Genomic DNA, 22,374 nt, shown 5'->3' with positions numbered 1-22,374 from the left:
CTCTGCTTTTAACAGGAGACCGTTCTTTATCACAAATGGCGTTAGAGAGTTTCTATCCTTTTGTACCTTTGTAGAAGGTTTTTGAATTATTCTACTGTGGAAAATTCACAAACATCCCGCTTATGCTACACAATGAAATTAGGATCACCCTGTGTCACAGATCAGCTGCGGAGCTGATCTATGTCTTACCTTTACTGCTCTAGCTGTTGTTCCACAAGCATTTTTTTCAGCTCTGGCTACACTCAGCAGCTATGGGTGTCGCCGGCTTCACCTGTTGCTTAATATATCCTTCCCTCCTGCTACTTCCTGTCCAGCCTCCCCTCTGGTTGCTTGAGCAACACTTGTTTCTGAGCGCCCTTCCTGTAACCTGCTTAACCTAACCTCTCGTGAACTGATCTCTTGTGTACCGACTCGGCTAGTTCTCCTGATTACGTTGTCTGCTGCCCGCCCCGACCTTGGCTCGCTATCCGGCTCTCTTTTTTCTTCATCCATCCATCCGTGCCTGACTGTGTCTTCTGGTGCTCTCCTCGCGAGCAGGGTGAACCTGGGGGTCGTGACCTGGGGTCAGCACTCAGCTAAGCCCAAACAGTCGTGAGGGGGTCCCTGGCAGAATACCGGCTGGCCCTTAGATTCAACGCCCTGGGGATCCCGTGTCACCTGTGCTCACCTGTGGGCTCACATCTGTACCACTATGACACCCTGTTTTTAACGCATATTGTTAGGTAGGTCAATTCGATTGGTCACAGGCTAGTTGGTAAGTTGAGCTTGGAAATTTCTTTAGTTTTGTTTGACTTCTGTATTTTTTGCATGGCCCTTTTTGTTCTTCCCCCCATTAGCATCTTGGGTCCGCATGACACCTTGAGGGTTCCCTGTTGGGTATTCTGGTCCGGTTTTGGCCCTCTGTGGTTCCGGAGGGAGTGGCTGTTCTTTTAATGATTCCAGTTGTGGTTGTGGAGGGAAACTCTGCTTTATTTTGCATAGCTGCTTCAAAATAGTGTCCACATACAAGTTGTTTAGTTTTGGGCATCCCAAAGCTCTTCACAATCTCTATCCCAGTTCTACAAAACAATGAAAACAACAAAAAGACACTATCTGCTTCATTACTACAATCTGAGGACTGAGTGAGATTTTATACATCTGGTTGAAAATACCATGTGCCTGGTTGCTTACTCCATTAAGAGATCAGAAGCTAGGATCAGATCGGCGGACCAAGTCAGGGGTCCGGTACATGGACGTTGCGCGGGCCTAGATTAGAACATTGGAAATACAAGCTTTTAATGAACATACAAACTCAGTGGGCAAACATCACGTTTACACATGAAGAGGCACAGGATGACACATTACTCTTTTTAGAACGTGTACTACATGTGGGCGGGGCTTAGTCGCCCTAGTGGGGGACACTAGAACTACACTTACTAATTGTCTAGGTTCTAGGCAGGGGTTTTCCTCCATGTGATAATCACATTAAGGCATAACTCCAGATTTGGGAGCAAAACAAAAAGAAAATGGTTAACCCTCTAGCCGCCCCACGCTAACTGACTGTAGTGTTACACTAAGCACTACAAATACTACCATAGTCAGATAACACCAACTCCCATGTGCTCAGCATTTAGAAACTGATGCAGAGCCTGCACCGCCATTCACAAACCCAACAATACCTGCAACATGGAGTTCCTGGTTCCGGGACCATATTGGTCCGGAACATTTGAGCTGTGGCAGGGAGCCCAGTGGTCGACTGGGTTCCCAATCCTGAAGATCCCAAGCGGTATAGCTGTTGGGTGGGGAATCCATCTGAGGAAAGCCAATGAGAGGCTGTCGATCCAATAGGGTCTCGACAATCCACCGGGGATTGAGGTATCCGGACACTGATACTAAAGCAACTTGAAGGAGATCCAGGCGTAATTCTGCCAAGGAGGTTCATCTCCGTAACCACAATCAGGAGGGCCTGTGGCAGAGGTTTCTCACTGAATCCATTCCAGGAGGGTCTGTGGCAGAGACTTATCCTTAAAGGTTTGAGCGATACTCTGGCTGCCAGGTCAGTGAGAGAGGACTGTCCGGGTACACTATACACACTCAGGCAGAAGTGGCGCAAGAAGTGTTATACATGGGAGCAGGACTGTTTCCCTATTGCTACGCCTGAATTTGCTATTCTCCTTCTTCCTTCAACTCTATCTTCTTCACCACAAGTTTTGTTGTTTTTACCCGGCTGGGTAATAAAGGGCACAACAAAAGACACCCGTCATGGACATTCCTTTACTTCTGCTATATGCACCATACACCCCTAGGAATTCGGAGAGCCACAAGGTAAATGTGCCACCCAAAACAAACCAGCAGCTCCTCCGGGGGTAGTGCTACACTAGCAATGCTTATATGGCCTATGCTAGAGGGCAAAACAACGACCTGCTGGACTACCTGAGTGTACTGTATCTACTCTAACCTACAGTCCCCATGTTACAAGCTATGTTCTTTGGATACACTTGGCAGTAACCCACTCAAGAAGAGACTTCAGAGCAGGAATTAAACAGTTAGGGCCCTTTCACACGGAGCGGATCCGTATTGATCCGCCCCTTGTGTGTCCGTCTGCTCAGCGGGGATCATCCGTAAATCCCCGCTGAGCTGTCGGCGGACAGGGCGGTCTCCGCACACTGTGCAGAGACCACCCTGTCTTTCCTCTGCTCTCCCCTATGGGGAATCGGATGAATACGGACTGTGTGTCCGTATTCATCCGATCCGTTCCGCCAGACGGAAGAAAAATAGGGTTTTCTTCCGTCTGAAAAAGCGGATCTTTGCGGAGGCGGATCTTTACGGACATTAGTGGATGCATCATCCGCTAACGTCCACAATCCCATAGGGATGCATTGTGAGTCCGTAAACAGACTTGTAAAAAACGGACCGTTCGTCCGTACGTGTGAAAGGGCCCTTAACGATAACTTTTCTTAAGAAAGGAAAAAAACACAGGAATAGTTCTCATCAGGTATCTTCTCACATGAATTCCTGCACATGGGGCTTTAGTGCCCATAGAGTAATCATACCTGAATAACAGCACAAAGTCTTTGGTGTCCATTAGAGCCAGATTGGTAAATAATCCATAAGAGGTAGCACAGAGTCCATATAGTTAGTCCATGTTTGGCAAAGATCCTTGAAGGCGGTAAGTCCAAGATTTGTAGTTAAGAGTCCTCATGCTCTCACTCCCTTTAGGGAGGCCCGAATGCCCCCCCCCAGCAGGGGGCGCTGTCTGATAGCATAATGGCCTAAATTTTGACAGTGTTTACAGCAACTCTCTCCTGTTGCACTGAAGGGCCATGGATCTGTGGAAAATTGGTGGGTAAATCAAGCCAATCAATCCCTGAGATCCACCACACATCTACATTTTAACAGTTTTACAGGAAAGACAGCAGACTTGATCAGGGGCGAATCCAGAGTCTAGTTTTGGGAGGGTCACTACCAGAAAATTATGCGGGCAATTTGTCGGGGCAATGGCTGGTGTTGGGGCTTCAATCATCACGGCGCCATGGTTGATATGGTGTCAGGATGATTGAAGCGCATTATTATGTAGCGCTCACCCCCGAAGGAGCCGCTGGTTGATTTGGGATCGGCGTATTAAGTTACCAAATTCTTCTGTCCAGGGGTAATACTTGTGAGTGTGGATAAAAGAGCAAGTGTCCAGCCGGTAGCGTGAGTTTTCAATGCTTTATTCCAAGGCCAACAAGGCCAACATCAACATGACACACAGTAGAGAGAAGGGGTTGATGAGTAGGAAGAACTTGTAGTATCAGGCCTTGGATATCAGAAGCATAGAGAACAAGCCTGCTCTCGGCACAAACGATTCAAAACATCGCCACCCTCGCCAGGGTAGGTAAGTGCCCCCTGGACAGGCAATTAACGTGGACCTGGCAGCCAAAGGGTCACTTGCAATAATCAAATCACTGGGAGGAAACAATGCCTCTGCCACAGGCTTAGTAAATTTTATCTTTATAGTCAAAGCGTAAGGATAGCGAATCCTCCCAGTAAGTCCTATTCTGTAGGGTCACCTACTAACAGCAAAAAAAGGGTACCTGTCATGTGGCGTGGTGACCGGATCCCCGGTGGTTCGTCCAGGCCTCGCAAACAACCTCTGTACTTAGGTTCTCCCGAGCCAATCCCCCACCGTTCAGCTCCCAGCTTAGGATCTGGAACCCAGCAAACCGCTGGGGTCCCTTTCTTCATCAAATGAAGGCTCTGCGAGGTGCATAGATTCAGCCAGGCAGGCCATGAGGACGGGGGCCCGCGGATGCGCGCACCCTGAAGGTGGATGCTGCACCTGGACCTCGGGCCCCGCAGAGAACAACCAAAAAAAATGGCGGGTGCCACAGATATACCCCCCGTCAGCATGCCCAAAGTGGGAAAACTCCTCTGATTGGCTGCTGGGGAGAATGGTTCTGTCGCCCAGGGGTGGCAACGCACCCCTGGACACACAGACTGACCCATGAGGCAGTTCCGAACTGGCAACAGCACAAACTAACAATTAGTGAATGGGAGCAACTGAAATCTCCCATTCCCCACTAACTTTAGCGTAACGCCCCACTAACTTTAAAGGGGGGGGGGGGGGCGCTACAATTACTATTATTACATCATAATATAAAATTAAATAGTTCAACTCACCATAATGCAGAATCAGTGGAAGCCCCGAGCGTGTCACTTGCCACCGTTGCCTGCCACCAGATGTGGATTGCCACTTGCCATGTCACTTGCCACATCCCATGCCACCACATGTGGATTGTCATTTGCCAATGTCGCCTGCCACAAGATGCGGATTGTCACTTGCCAGTGGCTGTGTTTCAGAGTGAGGGCGGGCAATGAGAGATGTCAGAAAGCCCCTACCCATCAGAATATGCAACCAAAGTGATGTTGCCCTGCGGCCATCTTGGTACACCCACCCTTGTCCACAGTAAGCCTAAGGTTAGAAGTTGGCAAGTGGACATCTTTATACACCCACCATTTATACACTAGCAATCATGCCAGGCGGTAAGGCTGGTGAGCGGGCTGGCGTGTCACTGAGGGAGCAGGCAGGTGTTATGTCAGGAAGCCACCTCTACCCAGCTGAATATGCAACTGAAGTGACGTTGCGTTGTGGTCATCTTGGTACACCCACACTTGTCCACAGTAAGCCTAGGGTTAGAAGTCGGCAAGCGGACATCTTTATACACCCACTGGAGTCTTGCTTTTCAAAGTTATTTTTAACAGTAAACTCAGCTTATATAGTGAAATAATAAGTTTACTGTATAACTGTGAAAGCAAGACTCCGGTGGGTGTATAAAGATGTCCGCTTGACCAACTTCTAACTCTAGGCTTACTGTGGACAAGTGCGGGTGTACCAAGATGGCCGCGACGCTACGTCACTTCAGTTGCATATTCAGATGGGTTCTTGACAGAACACCTATCTACTCGCTCAGTGACACGCCAGTCTGCTCACCAGCCTTACCGCCCGGCATGATTGTTCACTCACCAGCCTGCCCGTCCTCTCGCTCACCCGCCGGGTGCAATTGCCCTGTTGCCTCCCCCTGGATCCGCCCCTGGACTTGACCCAGATAACTGCAGAACATGAGTCAACATAGAAATAAACATTAAACCTCTGTAGGCACCTGCCTACACACATGTCAAGGAGAGGGGTGACATTGAGGCCTACAGGAAACTCATGAACACAGAGGAATCTCTAAATTTTTACTCCAACTATCAAGCTGGAACACAAACTGGAGGTTATTGGAACTCTGCAACATTGGGTTGAGGCGGTACCAACAAACACAGTGTCTAAAGACGTCTACACCTCGTAGATACTTTCAGAAAAGCATTTTTTGAATGGCGCCCATGCTAACCGGCCAACCTTTCTTGTTCACAATGCATCATCCCTGCTGCTCAGTGAGGGACCCAGAAGCAAGTGGGGATCAATAAATTAGCAGTGAAGTAGCAGAGCCTACTTCAGTGATTTCCAGCTTCCTGGGGCATCCAGGGGTATCAGCCAAGTATGGTATATACATATTTACATATGGAGCTAGACAGAGAGGACAACTGGTTCAACCCCCCCTCCGGTGTCACATTTGGCACCTTTCAGGGGGGAGGGAGGTGCGGACCTCAGCTTTAAGCTCACTTCTTCAGGGAATTCCAAAACATTCTCTATTCATCTGTTACCTTAACTATCATTCCAGCCCATCTGCTGTGTACATTGCTTTGATCAGTCTTCAAATCCAGACCCTCCTAGGTGTGATGGCCCAAATAACCTGATCTTTCCTTGATTTGAAAGCCAAATGGAGGACTGGACTGGATCGATATTTGGATGACGGAGAGCTCCCTCAAACTTAATGGATCCAAAACAGAACTTCTCTTTCTCCATGCAAACCAAAAGAAAAACTCTAGGATGACATGGACACCACCCACCATCTTTGGACAAACCATCACCCCCCAGCACCAAAGTCAAAAGCCTCGGAGTCATCTTTGACTCAGACATGACTATGGACGCACAAATAGGATCAGTAGTCAGCGGATCTCACCATCTTCTCTGCCTGCTATGTAGACTCGTTCCCTTCATCCCGGAAGAGGACACAGCAGTAGTAGTTGGAGCAATCATTAATTCCTGACTCGAATACGCAAACTCCCTCTACCTCGGACTCCCCAAATACCAAATTTTGCATCTACAAGTCATCCAGAACACAGCAGAAAGACTAGTAACGGGAAAAAAAACCTTGGGAATCAATCACCCCGTCCCTGATGTCCACCTCCTGTGGAAGGGAATTCCACATCCTTGCTGCTCTTACAGTAAAGAACCCTCTACGTAGTTTAAGGTTAAACCTCTTCTCTTCTAATTTTAATGAGTGACCAGGTCTCTTGTTAAACTCCCTTCCACAAAAAAGTTTTATCCATATTGTGGGGTCACCAGTACGTTATTTGTAAATTAGAATCATATCCCCTCTAAAGCGTCTCTTTCCTCATAACTAATATCCTCCAGACAGTTTATTAGCTTTGTTGCCCTTCTTTGTACTCTCTCTATTTCCAGTACATCCTTCCTAAAGACTGGTGCCCAGAACTGGACAGCATATTCTGGGTGCGGCTGGACCAGAGTCTTGTAGAGCGGGAGAATTATCATTTTATCTCTGGAGTTAATCCCCTTTTTAATGCCAATATTCTGTTTGCTTTGTTAGCAGCAGCTTGGCATTGCATGTCATTGCTGAGCCTATTATCTACTAGGACCCCCAGTTCCTTTTCCATCCTAGATTCCCCCCAGAGGTTTAACCCCCCCTCCCCCCAGTGTATAGATTGCATTCATATTTTTGCCACCCAAATGCATTATTTTAAATTGTTGTACCTCTCTTCAGGAAGCCTCCACTTTGGGTGTGGACTTGGCCAGGGCGCTCCTCGTTTCAAGTCTATAGATCGTTGTTACAGTTCGTAAGAGGCTCCGGATGGTTGTAACTACCCGCTGTTCCTGAATAAGTTGTGTTGAACCTTTCTACAAAATAACTTTGTTGCCTGACGTGTACTCTGCATGCTTACTGCCCCCCCCCCCCACACCACACTGCACCTTGCTCTCAAGGGGAAGTCCAAAAATGTTAAGTTGTCAGTAATAAATGAGGACAAATCCTCCAATGGGACATCTGTTCCTTTGACAACTTGAAGATGGGAATTCTATTCTTTTTGGAGAGAATTTCTGTAAGATCCTGTTGTACAGTATCTCCAGGACAGGAAGTGGCGGTAAATCACAGGCAGCGAAAAATAGCCAGAGAGGGGTTTTAATTCTTCCCGACACCCAAAATCTTTATTTACGGCTTGCTTTTCCATCTTAGAATTTAATATGCCCTATGTATCATCCTCTGATACCTATTCCATTGCAAGCACCAACAAACTGGATCATCATAACAAGACCTGCTACAAATCAAAAGGCGAACGAAGATTCGCAGTCCAAGGGCCACGGCTATGGAACGCTCTACCCACGGACATCCGCTTGGAAGAAAACCATCTGGCCTTCAGGAAAAAGCTTAAGACCCACCTCTTCTAAAGACTGTTGTGGAAATTTTATGAAGAGGTATTTAAATATGTATTGTCATAGTGTCACCCAGTGTTAGTTCTCCCGCAACCCGCTCTAAAGAGCTGAGTGGGGCAGACTGACGCAGGTTGAGATCCGTTAGGTAGTGGAAAAACTTCCTGTAGTTGGAGAGAGGAGTTTGAGGAGTGAGGATATGTCTGCCGGCGAAAGGGCCCCTATGTGATGCACAGACATTCGGCTGGGGGGATGTGTCCGCTCTGCAAACACATTATCAGTTTAGCGGATGTGCGCTCTTGTCACCCCTGTATGCCTGATCAACATATTTGTGGTGCCATAGGAGTACACCTGCAGATAAGCTCTCATCGACAGGAAGTGTGTTCATTAGTTGTTGTATTATTCATGTTGTTGTTTGTATTAACTAATCCTGTTGGAAGGATTTCCTGTGTTGTCACACCCTGTGTTGTCACATCCTTATTTGGTCATTTCCTGTGTGGAGGTCACATCCTGTGATGTCACTTCCCATGGAGGAAGTGATTGGCTGCTGGAGCCATCACTTCCTGTTTGTGAAAGCTTTTGTGATTTATGAATAAAAGGCCAAGTTGGCTAGTCTCAGTCAGTGATTCTGACGGAGCTTAGAACGTAAGGATGGTCATGTCTGTTTACTGGGGATGAATGGGAAATAGAATGATGCGTAAGATGCATTATATCATTAGATGAAATATGTGCTTATTAGCACAGGAGATTGGGGATATGGTGTGCGCTCTGCGTACAGCCAAACTTTCCATGTCAAGAAACAGGCTGCAAAAGCTCCTAGAGGCAATTTAGTTTGCGTTTGTAGCGCTATGCAAGTTACTCATTCATTCATACCACTGGTTTTTCATTTCCTTCTTTCTTGAACATTTTTTTTTAACTTCCTTTTTATTATTGAGACTATATATCATAGACAGAAAATAATAAGGTACAGCATTCCAAAAAGTGAGAACGAGGTAGCATATGCACCAAGAAAACAATAGACAGTGGATAGCAAAAGAAATTTCCATAAGGCCGGGCACGTTCCAAAAATAAGAGGCTAATCAAGCTTAATGTACATATCAAATACATGACAGCTGCGTAGCAGAGAAAACAATCATGTCTAGCAAATGATCGACCCATAATGACCTATTACTGTAAATAGCTGATGAGATCCATGGTAGAAAGACTGGTACTTTATCGGACATTTTAGCTTCAGTCTGCTTGATATTCACCTTCTTGTCATCTTTTTTTTTTTTTCACTTCTGTAAATTCAAATGTTCTCTTTTGCAACTTGAATCATCTCAACAAGCACTAAAATATAATTAGAGCCCTCTCCTCTCTTTCCTTTACTCCTTGATTAAGAGGTTAGTAGGCAAAATTCCATCATTGCAGGCAGGTGAAGGATGGGTTAATTGCACAATGTTCTGTGGGGCTGTGGCAGAAGTGGGGGGGGGGGGGGTTAATAGATGGGCTGCGTGGCATTTTCTCAGCAAACTTCCTGATAGTGAAATATGGTCAAGGTAGGGGACCATAACTAAGGTGGACCATTCTGATTAGAAGGCAATCAGATGTACACAGACAATTCAACATCACGATTGGAGGGCAGTCAGATATACACTTAACATCACTAAATCTTCTAGCCAAGCCCATTCTCATGTAAACGTGCTTATATCTTCTGATCATGCATGCCTACATGGGTTTATTGGGGTTGATTGGGCCTATGAGTTGATTGGGTTTCATAGACCAAATTAACTACTTGCGACATATATCTTTTTGATGACAAAAATTAGCTTACCAACCCACATTCTCCATCTCCAACCAACTACTGCAACCATTATGAAGCAGAGAAAGTAGGTTTGACGCAACCCTTAATAAAGTGATTGAGATGTAGCCATGACAGTGAAAAGGTACTAGGCTTGGTGATAAGCAGTTTTCCTGTACTGGTATTTGCACCTAGCTTTCTGGCGACCTCTGATCAGGAAAGCCCACTGTCCATTCCAAGGGCAGGATCCCTCCCAGACACATGGATATTTTGTCAAGGTAATGGGAATATTGCGTCATATATCTCTTTGATGACAAAAACTAGCTTACCACCCCCCCTTCTCCATCACCAACCAACTACTGCAACCATTATGAAGCCAAGAAAGTAGATCTAATGCAACCCTTAATAACGTGATTGAGATATAACCATGACAGAGAAAATATACTAGGCTTGGCGATAAGCAGTTTTCCTGAACTGGGATTTGCACCTAGCTTTCTGGCGACCTCTGATCAGGAAAGTCCACTGTCCATTCCAAGGACAGGATCCCTCCCAGACACATGGAAATTTTGTCAAGGTAATGGGAAAATAAATAAGGTGGACTTTTCGATTAGAGGGCAGTCAGACATACACTCAACATCAGCAAATCTTCTTGCCAAGCCCGTTCTCAAATAAAGATTACTTACATGAGTTTATTGGATTTCATTGGGTCTATGAGTTGATTGGGTTTCACAGACCAAATTAACTACTTTGCGTCATATATCTCTTCTATGACAAAAACTAGCTTACCACCCCCCCTTCTCCATCACCAACCAACTACTGCAACCATTATGAAGCCAAGAAAGTAGGTCTAATGCAACCCTTAATAACGTGATTGAGATATAACCATGACAGAGAAAAGATACTAGGCTTGGCGATAAAAGTTTTCCTGAACTGGGATTTGCACATAGCTTTCTGTCGACCTCTGATCAGGAAAGCCCACTCTCCCATCCAAGGACAGGATCCCTCCCAGACACATGGAAATTTAGTCAAGGTAGTGGAACATAACTAAGGTTAACTTTTGGATTGGAGAGCAGTCAGACATACACTCAACATCACCAAATCACTTTATTGGGTTTGATTGGGCCTATGAGTTGATTGGGTTTCATAGACCAAATTAACTACTTTGCGTCATATATCTCTTTGATGACAAACATTAGCTTACCACCCCCTATTCTCCATCTCCAACCAACTACTGCAACCATTACGAAGCCGAGAAATTAGGTTTCGATGCAACCCTTAATAAAGTGATTGAGATGTAGCCATGACAGTGTAAAGATACTGGGCTTGGTGATAAGCAGTTTTCCTGAAGTGGGATTTACACCTAGCATTTTGGCGACCTCTGATCAGGAAAGCCCACTCTTCATTACAAGGACAGTATCCCTCCCAGACGCATGGAAATTTAGTCAAGGTAGTGGAACATAACTAAGGTGGACTTTTCGATTGGAGGTCAGTCAGATATACACTCAACATCACCAAATCTTCTAGCCAAGCCCATTCTCATGTAAATATGCTTAAATCTTCTGATCACGCATGCCTACGTGGGTTTATTGGGGTTGATTGGGCCTATGATTTGATTGCGTTTCATAGACCAACTTAACTACTTTGCATCATATATCTTTTTGATGACAAAAATTTGCTTACCAACCCACATTCTCCATCTCCAACCAACTACTGCAACCAGTATGAAGCCGAGAAAATACTGTAGGTTTGATGCAACCCTTAATAAAGTGATTAAGATGTAGCCATGACAGTGTAAAGATACTGGGCTTGGTGATAAGCAGTTTTCCTGAACTGGGATTTGCACCTAGATTTCTGTCGACCTCTGATCAGGAAAGCCCACTCTCCTTTCCAAGGACAGGATCCCTCCCAGACACATGGAAATTTAGTCAAGGTAGTGGAACATAACTAAGGTGGACCATTCTGATTAGAAGGCAGTCAGATGTACACAGACAACTCAACATCATCAAATCTTCTAGCCATTCTCACATAAACATGCTCATATCTTCTGATCATGTATGCTTACATGTTTTTTTTTTTTTTTTTTTACCTCAAAAACATTTTATTGAGAAAAAATATGAAAACATTTCCAGGTTCCAGAGTAAATACAACATACTGTATATAACCAGGAACAAAATCCAACTTCCACTATGTCATATCATCACATATTGACATAACCACCATTCTGGCACTACACCATGAGTCTGCAATGGAAACCCAAAACAACAGCAGGGAAAAGTGCATTTCAGGGGATAGTGAAGAGGTTGGTTCACAATAATCTATCCAAAATTAAATCTACATTGTGTCCAACCAAGGGGACCATAGTTTATTAACTTTGCTAGGGCAACCTCTATGCTGGTAGATGTATTTTTCAAGACCTAGCGTATCGCCCATTTGGGTGATCCACTCTTTCCGCGTGGGTGGGTCAGCTAATTTCCAATGTCTAAAAATGAGTTTGCGGGCTTGAGCTCTGGCTATTGCTTGTTTAGAGAGATCTTTTACCTGAAGATTGTTCACATGAGCTGACCTCCCTTCTAAAAAAAAAACAAAAAACAGGTCATCAAGCTTTTTAATTTTGCTTAGTCAAGGATGCCTGCTTATGTCACACATATACCACAGACACCCCAACCACCATCCAGGGCTGCCAGGTTTTGCATACCAGTTAGTGTACAATACATTAAATACTAGATACACCCAGAAGTATGGTTGGGTTTCATAGACCACATGAACTAGCTAGCTTACCTCCCCTCTTATCCATCTCCGACCAACTACTGTAACCATTATGAAGCCAAGAAAGTAGGTTTGATGCAACCATTAAAAAGGTAATTGAAATATAGCCATGGCAATGAAAAGATTAGTGATAAGCAGGCTTAGTGATAAGCAGTTTTCCTGAACTGGGATATACACCTAACTTACTGGCAACCCTTGATCAGGAAGCTTACTATACATTCAAACACAGGATCCCTCTCAGACACATAGAAATATAGCCAAGGTAGTGGAAAATAACTAAGGTGGACCATTCCGTTTCGAAGGCAGTCAGATGTACATAGACAATTCAACATTACCAAATCTTCTAGCTGAGCCCATTCTCACATATACATGTTCATATCCTCTGCTCATGTATGTGTAGCACAGGCTTAGTATTGCCTCTGTAATATATGCAGAGTATTGCTCTCTGAAACATTGCATTGCATTTTCTGGCTAAACTGATAGCAGGAGGAGACACTCTATTGGGTACAGCTGCAGGATTGAAGTGAGCCAGACAGAAAAAGGGTCCAATGTGCTTGTCTCCTGAGCACTTCTAGAGCCTGTGTTGCTCTCTGTGACTCTCCTAAAGGTGTACACTTAAGGCCCTGTACACACGAGGAGACATGTCCGATGAAAACGGTCCGCGGACCGTTTTCATCGGACATGTCTCCTGGGAGCTTTTGGTCTGATGTGTGTACACACCATCAGACCAAAATCCCCGCTGACAGAGAACGCGGTGACGTAGAAGACACCGACGTTCTCAAACACGGAAGTGCAATGCTTCCACGCATGCGTCGAATCAATTTGACGCATGCGCGGGATTTCGGGACGCTAGTTACACGTCATAACCAGATTAGGTGACATGTCCGATTAGGTGTACTAACCATCGGACATGTCCGACGGACATGTTTCCAGCGGACAAGTTTCTTAGCTTGCTAAGAAACTTTTGTCCGCTGGAAACCTGTCCGCTAGGCCGTACACACGGTCGGACATGTCCGCGGAAACTGGTCCGCGGACCAGTTTCAGCGGACATGGTCGACCGTGTGTATGCGGCCTAAGAGGTGAGTTTGCAGTGTGTTATTCTGCCTGATTACTAAAGATGTGCTAACAGTGCACTGGAATCTAGAGACGAATTTCAGTACTACTAGGTTTGCCACAGCAATCATCATCATTATCCTGTTTGGAGGTTTCTGTGGAATGTGTTGCTCCCATCGCCATCCAGTCAACTGAGACAGCGATCAATCTACCAATTGCTGGAAGAAAGATATATCAAGTGCATCTAATGGTGAGAGATCTTCTGCCATCACTGTGTAAATTAATCTTTCCTAATCCTGCTAGGTCCTATTTCCTGCTAATGCAGCTCTATCTGAAGGTGGATCTGCACATCTGTTAATCTTTGTTACCCCGTGACAATTTTACATTCTGTGGATTACAAATATTACTTCACAAAAGTCTGAGTACTCAAACACAGGATTTAAAGGGCCCCAACGCTGGCAGACCTAGATAGGATCTTATAGACAGTAACATCACTTTTGTGAAATTGCTGAACATTATTTTTGTATTGTATTGTTCAGTTTCGTTTACCACTCGTTCAGTGGTAAACGAGTGGTGAAGCAGAGAAAGTAGGTTTGATGCAACCTTTAATAAAGTGATTGAAATATAGCCATGGCAATGAAAATATACTTGGGCTTGGTGATAAGCAGTTTTCCTGAACTGGGATTTGCACCTAGCTTTCTGGTGACCCTTGATCAGGAAGCCTACTCTACATTCCAAACACAAGATCTCTCCCAGACACATAGAAATATAGTCAAGGTAGTGGAAAATAACTAAGGTGGACCATTCCGATTAGAAGGCAGTAAGATGTACATAGACAATTCAACATGATCAAATCTTCTAGCCAAGCCCATTCTTACATATACATGTTCATACCCTCTGATCATGAGCTTTCTGGTGACCTCCGATCAGGAAGCTCAATCTCCATTCCAAAGTCTGGATCGCTCCCAAACACATGGAAAAACCATGTAGGAGTCCAGCTTTTTTTTTTTTTTTTAGAGACAGAGCAACCAGGGGATAGTTGCTTATACAAAAGTGGTATATCCCACTAGATCCTGTTAATAAGGGTCCATGTGTTAGAGGTGGGGAGCCTACCTTTCGAAGGATCCCTTTACGGGTTCGTATTAACCCACCAAATCACCAGCTGAGATATTTTGCTAAATTTTGCTACTCACTCTGTATGAGCTTAGGTGGTATGAGAAGCTGAACCAGTTGGCGTCTACTGAGAACATAGATATATATTTTTTCGTGTGAATCAACCCTTTATTTTTATCCAAACTAGGATTGACCCGCACTGAATCTACTGCTTCACAGGGAGCTAAAAATATACATTCCAAGCTCTATATTATTGGGTTCAGTAGAAACATGAGAACGCAACATAGGATCTTTGTAGGTTCAATAAATCTTTATTGATCGCAGCAACAATCACATATACAGTCAACACATTCCAGGGGCTCTTCAGTCTCCCTTCATCTGGGTTTGTAGCGGAAGAGGAAATACATATAGAGCTGGACCAGAGTGGGGTTCCTGCTGGGAATACTCAATTTATGGAATAATATTGGTCAGTGGTCTAACAGACCGGCAAAAAAACAATACCTTGACTAATTATTTCCCCAAAACCCATTTTTTTGGGCTCAACACTGTATATATTTCTTCTACCACTACAAAGCCTGATGAAGGAGGACCAAGGAGTCCCTGAAACATGTTGGCTCTTTATGTAATTCTTGCTGTGACCAATAATGACTTTCTGGACCAACAGAGATGCTGTGGTGATAACTTCTTTCTACTGCACCTACTGTTTATATGCCAAGCAGGACCTTCCAGGGCTCATTGATTTCTAGGGAGCTGCCTTAGTTCTGAACCTTAAAAACACAGTTTTTCAAATTTGGATCCAACATTTCTATATTTACACACAATATATAAGTGTAACACATCAATCAGGGGATATTATGGTGGTCTGGAGAAGCAATGCTCTGTAGGACTCAGGTGGTAAGTCTGGTGGTTCCTGAAAAGAAAACTACAAACACTTTATCATGTTACTTTTTGACCTCCTTTCCCAAGTCACACTTGCATACCACAACACAACTGTGATCGATAGAACGGCAAAAAAAAAAAAAAGAGCATCCTAAAGCAAATACATAGACACAGAGATTCAATTCACCAAGAAAAAAATCATACATCATGCAAAATGCCCCAAAAAAAAGAAGAGAAAGAAGAAAAATGTAATCAAGAAAAGACTTTGAGATCTACCTTCGTCTGGAGTGTGCTGAGATTTTCTGGATTCCTCCCGAGATTTGGAAAGGGGACCTGGAGGTCAAGGCGAAAAAAATATATATATATATAAAAAAAAGAAAAAAAAAGAAAAAATAATATAAAAAAAAAAAAGAAAAGAAAAAAAAAAAGAAAAAAAAAAGAACCGAGGGAGAGAGAGAAAGGGGGAAAGAGAGAAAGAAAAAAAATTGATTCAAGAAAATGTCATAAAAAACAACTTTTTTTTTTAAACATTTTTTTTTTTAATACAAAAAAGAAAAAGCAAGTTCAGAAAATACAGTTACAAAGGTGGGGGGAGGGGGGGTTGGGACGTTGAAGTCGGTTACTTTTTAGAAACCTGTTTTGTAAAAACAAAACAAAAAACCCTCGTTCTGAGGAATAATGACATAAAAATGGATTGTCTTCCCTTCAATAAGAAAAGCTTTATTAATAATTTATAACACTTGAAGACAAGTACGTTCAACGGCTCCCTTAAAGCTAGTTCTTATGAGAACTAATAATACAAGAATCGTATTATTATCCTCATTTTATGTATCTTTACATTCTTTGCCATTTTGACCACCTAGCCTTTCCAGTTCTTACTGCTTTAACTCCTCCCTATACCCACCCACTAATGGGCTAGATGACTTTACACTATAGCCCCTCCCATTTTTTATCATAGCCCCTCCTTCAACCCCATCAACTATACCCCATATTGTTTGCCTATGATACTTTGTATTATTCTCTAAATCTCTTCCAATCACTCCTTTTAAGTCTATATAGATTCTCCCACTACTCCCATTGTTTCCTCTAATTTTGTCCTACAGCTCCACCTATAATTTGAAGTTCTACATCCATACTTAAAAAAAAATTGATATAGGTTTTAACCATTCCTTACTTTATCTAAACCTAAAAAATCTTTTGGCCTTAAAGCCATGATTCACCTACAACAAATTAATTTTAGTTATTGATGTTGGGTGAAAGGTCCAATACAGTGAAGCTTCTCCAGTCTCTCCTTTCCACTCTGCTTCAAAATTTCTTGACTGCCTTGTGTCAAAGTGAAACCAAAGGGGGTGACACTAAGTCCTGACAACATATACGTCATGGAGAGGAAAAAAGCTAAGGAAGTTCAAAGTTTTGGATCTGGACTACATGCCTGAAGATGTAAGTAGATTTAGCTTGCTCTCCTCACCCCATGCCAAAATCTAAGTTTTTTGCTGTCTGTGTCCCATTGGGGAGATTTCCCCGTCACGTCCTGTCTTGGAGATGCAACAGGAAATGAGAGGAAGTCTCTACTAAGTGAACAGAATTTCCATCTTGGGCAGGTGTCATAGGAACATTTTGCCTCAGTTGGATGATTTTTTCCTCAACTTTTTGTAAAATTTGGGATTCTCCCATCACTGCAAGGCCTAGTGACAAAGGCCACCAGGAATAATAAAAAGGGGGGGGGGTCTCCCCAGAAGGCATAGGGTTCCCTGAAAGAGGATCCAACCCTACTCTAAATTTTTTTACATACACTTTACCATAACCTCTCCTACAACTCCATGACCTGCCTCCTTACAGTTCTCTTTCATGAAGAAGTATGCAAAAATTTAGATATTCAAAAGAAAAATGGACCATTTACATACTGAAACCAGGTGAGTATTTTCTCACATAAAATGAAAATTGCCAGTATTGTAAAAAAAGATGTTCTGTTGCATAAAATATTTCTGTTTTGTGCAGTTTTCCAATCGGTCTCATCCAAATGTCCTTCTTGGACTTGCAATTTTTCTATGTCACCTCTGAAAAAGGCCACTGGCCAAGATGGGGAGCAAAGTCATGTTGGGGCCCAGCAATGTGCATTTAGAATGTAGACCACCCGTTCTCAACCTGGTTTCCTCCAGAGGTTGTTAGGGGTTCCATGAAGAATGAGCAATTTCTGTCTCTTGGATAAGTTCCCAGTGACACCATAGATCTTATTTAGCTATCTGTAAGAGGGGGATTCATTCCACTGACCACAGATGTAAGGAGCATTCTTCCCACGGACCATCAATGTACAGTGAGCTGTAGACTTAGTAATTATTAGCAGGGGTTCCCTAAGCCAGAAGGTTATTTCAAGGGTTTGTCCATGTAAAAAGTTGAGAAAGGCTGGTGCAAATGGTCTCTCAACATCTGTCATTCTCATTCTTCCCCACCAGCCTATCTTGTCCGTTTCCTGGATCTTCCTAATTTTTGAGGAACCTCATTCCACCTATCTTTCCAAGATACGTTGATCACACACAAACACACTTTGTCTCATGACTGAAGGCATTTTAATACCACCGCTATGCCGACGACACCCAGATCTATCTCTCCACTCCTCAACTCACCCCCTCGATCTCTTCAAGGATCTCAAACTTACTGAATGACATATCGGTATGGATGTCACACCACTTCCTAAAACTCAATGTTTCTAAAACTGAGCTTGTTATATTTCCTCCCCCATGACTTTACTATTAAGATCAACGACACAACCATTGGTTCCTCCACACATATCAGGGTGCTGGGTGAAATCCTTGACTCTGACCTCTCCTTCAGCCCCCACATCCAATCACTGGCCAAATCCTGCCGCCTTAACCCCCACAACATCTCCCAAATTTGATCCTTCCTGACTAATGACACCACAAAGCAACTTATTCACTCCTTGATTATTTCTCGCCTCGACTACTGTAACTCTCTCCCTAATGGCCTACCCTTAAGCAGGCCCCTTCCCCCTTCAGTCTATTATGAATTCTGCTGCTAGACTAATACACCTCACTAACCAATCCGTTACTGCTGCTCCTCTCTGCCAATCCCTTCACTGGCTTCCCCTACCCCACCGTATAAAATTCTAAATGCTAACCACAATATACAAGGCCATTTACAACATCATCCCATCTATATCACCAAACTCATCTGCATATATCGCCCAAATCATCCCCTGCGCTCCTCCCAGGACTTCCTGCTCTCTAGCTCCCTTGTTACCTCCTCTAATGCTCGCCTTCAGGACTTCTCCAGAGCCTCTCCCATCCTCTGGAACTCCCTGCCCCGGTATGTCCCATCAGCCCCTACCCTATCCACCTTTAGGAGATCCCTGCAAACTAATTTATTCTGGGAAGCCTATCCCACACCCACCTAACAACTGTCCCCGAGCAACCCTCATCAATTCATTCTCTGCAGCTATTACCTTTTGTACCACCCCCCCCTTTAGAATGTAAAGTCTGTCTATGAGCAGGGCCCTCCTGTACCTTCTGTATTGAACTGTACTGTAATTGTGTTACCCCCCCTTTACATTGTAAAGCGCTGTGTAAACTGTTGGCGCTATATAAATCGTGTATAATAATAATCTGTAATTGTTTGAGTCAATCATCCTAATTGTCCAATGAAAGAGATATCGGTAATTGGCACAGGTGCCAAAGACCCATACTGTTTGGCTGACAGTATGGCTGGCTTTCTCAAGCTTTACCTACGAAGAACCTTCAAAATAATTTCAGGTCTTGGGGAACCCTTGCTAAATACAGTTCATTGGTGGCTAGTAGGAAGATTGCCCCTTACAGCAGTGGTCAGAATGCCACCATTACAAACAGATAAGAAGACCTTTGGGTTTATGCAGCTATGCAGACACCATCAGATGGGAGGTCAATGAATCCCTAGCAACCTCTAGAGGAACCCTAAGGTTCCATAGAACCCTTGCTCAGAAAGTCTGCAATATGGGGCTGAATAACTACATACTGTATGCCTATTGTTTCTTTCAACTGCACTTTTTATTTTTATGTTGGACATAGGAATGGATATCTGTTGGCCTAAAAAGCTGGTGTCCCATACACTGATCACTTATTGGTAACCTTTCCCTGATGATGGGTGTATGGACCTTTTGTCTTTTCTGTCCATTGTCCTGTAAGACTGGGTTCACACCAGGAACGTATGCCTTAATGCATGTTGATTAAGCACTTGTTGACCTGCATTAATGCATGTTGCATTGCACTAAGGATTTCACCCAATGGAATTAATGCCAAAATGCACGTCAAGATACCAAAAAAGCAGCACAGGATTCTTTTTCACAATGAACAGCAACACAACACATTGGTGGGAACATTTGCTCTATGGAGAGCAATGTACTGTAGGTTGTCCATGCCTGTTCCCAATAGTCATTTTTGTTTTTTCCCCGTTTGTTGAAAATTCATGTACCTTTTCTGACTTTGACTCCCATTCTCTGTTTCGGTCTCATTTCTCTAGGTCTCTGTCTGGTCTTTTCTGTTCCTGAAATCTAGCTTATTAAAATGTGAGGGCTGAAAGTAATGCAAAAGTGGGCATAACTTTTTTATTAACTTACATAAGTCCTTCAAATTACACATGTTGGTAGATTAACGCTTCCTCTATCGTGTATATATATATATATTGTACAGGACACAGGGGGTGGGTACTGGACGGGTGCTATACGGCACCACTGTTTGGACTATGGTCCATTTAAATAGAGGTAGAAGGTTCAGGGGGTCACCCAAAAGTGGGTGAAAAGTTCCAGGCAGGCGCTAATTCAGAGAGGACTGGCTTGCAGTCTTCTCTATCTTAATAAAGTAGTTTGGGGCCTGGAATTTTGGAGGCTCCAAAGTGTTATTTGGGTGGGATGGAGCCTCCACTCCTAAACCCTGGAAGCCAGCGCACAAGGGGTTAAAATCTCACAGACAACCACCCATTAAAGCAGGAAGTGATGCTGGAGGGAGGGAGTGAGTTGGGAGAGTGCACCTGTGAGGACAAGATGGAAATCTGCTAGCTGTTCAGAGAGGACTTCTGAGTAGTTTGGAAGTGAAGCTGTGTCTGCAGGGAAGGTCTGGAGGACTTCTTACTAAAAACGTATGTGCCTTTCTTTTGGTTGTTTTCTGAAGAAAGACTTTTTCCTAACTTATGCTGGAAAGAAGCAAGACTTTTGTTGTGACGTTTTGGATGCTGAAGAAAAGCTTTATTTTGTTTTGTTTGGTCACCAATAAAGACCCTTTGCTTTACTAACACGGTTTTACGCACTTGTCTCGCGGAGCTTAAGGACCCCCAAAGTTCACAACTGGTGGAGAATGCGGGCAAAGTGCATTTGCAGGCGCAAAAACCGTTTAAAACTGACATTTAAAGAGACCGTATACTTATGGCATGTCTTGGGTGAAGTCTGCCCAGGCGTTACAAACAGCAGACAAAGGCATGGAGGAGGTCGTTAAGGCTTTGGCACAAGCCACTGTGACCCAGCAGCAAGCCACTGTGGCCCAACAGCAAGCGTCAGCAGAGTCAAACCGTCGCCATGAGGAAGCGATGGCTCAGCAGCAGCAGGCCCTGGCACAGGCTATAGCTGCGCAGCAGGAAAATACACGGCTGCTATCCGCCCAGTTTACGGCCCAGCAGGAGTCCACTCAAGCACAGGTGGCTGCCTTGCAGGAGGCCGTACAGCAGCTGGCTCAGGGACAAGCGCAAGCGGTCGTTACCGTTAGCAACCCAGTGTCTGTTAGAGCCAGCCATTTCTTGCAGAAACTAACACCCAGCGATGACGTAGAAGCCTTTCTTACCACCTTTGAAAGGATAGCAGAGAGAGAAGCGTGGCCCCGGGACCAATGGGCCGGCATTATATCGCCTTTTCTCACTGGTGACCCGCAAAAGGCCTATTTTGATCTCCCAGCTGAGCACATCAAAGACTATGAACGTCTAAAAGCTGAAATCCTGGCCCGCCTGGGAGTGACCACAGCTGTCCGGGCTCAGAGGGTGCATCGCTGGCGGTACAAATCGGACCAACCACCCAGGTCCCAAATGCATGAACTAATTCAGTTAGTTAAAAAATGGCTGCAGCCAGAAAAGTTGTCAGGTCCACAAATGGTGGAACGAGTGGTAATGGACCGGTACCTACGGTCCCTACAAGATGACCTACAGCGCTGGGTAAGCCATGGAAACCCTACTAATGCTGACCAGCTGGTCGAGCTGGTTGAACGGTACACCGTGGTGGAGGACCTGCTTGGGCCTACCAAGCGTCGAGAACCCACGCCAAGGACACCCAGACCAGTCACCAACCTGAGGAGAGAAGCCTTGCCAGATGTTGGCGTCCGCAGGTTTACACCATCTGCCCTAGAACCACGGAGGTCGGTTCCTGTACCAAAGATGGGAGACATACAATGTTGGCGATGTCGGTCCTGGGGGCATACCCGGGCACAATGCCCACTGCAGGAGGAGCCTATGGAGTGCGGAACTGGTCGGAGAAGCTCCTTCTATGTGCGAAGTGTGTGTACCACTCATCTTGACCTGGCTGCAGGACGGTTTGAGTGCGAAGTGTGGGTGAACCACCTTCCTGCCAGGGCTCTACTGGACTCCGGCAGCATGGTCACACTCGTACATGCCAGGGTGCTTGGGAGGATAGGCCCAGTAACTAAGACTCTACGGGTAGTATGTATCCATGGGGACACCAAGGAGTACCCCTTGGTCCCGGTAACTGTGTCCTATGGCCATACCTCGGTTACCCAGGAGGTTGGGGTGG

The 22,374-nt window shown here is 44.6% G+C and overlaps 1 protein-coding gene across 1 annotated transcript in view; it reads right to left on the bottom strand.

The window, feature by feature from the left end:
* NLGN2 (neuroligin 2) overlaps positions 1-22,374 on the bottom strand; it is a 316,620-nt gene that overhangs the window by 99,361 nt on the left and 194,885 nt on the right. The window contains exon 3 of the mRNA XM_040347068.1: positions 15,876-15,932. Coding sequence (XP_040203002.1) covers positions 15,876-15,932 — 57 coding nt within the window. The remainder of the gene's footprint in view (positions 1-15,875; positions 15,933-22,374) is intronic.

Source organism: Rana temporaria, chromosome 3 (genome assembly GCF_905171775.1).
Source record: "Rana temporaria chromosome 3, aRanTem1.1, whole genome shotgun sequence".
Lineage (NCBI taxonomy): Eukaryota > Metazoa > Chordata > Amphibia > Anura > Ranidae > Rana > Rana temporaria.
This window is presented reverse-complemented; position numbering and strand designations above follow the sequence as displayed.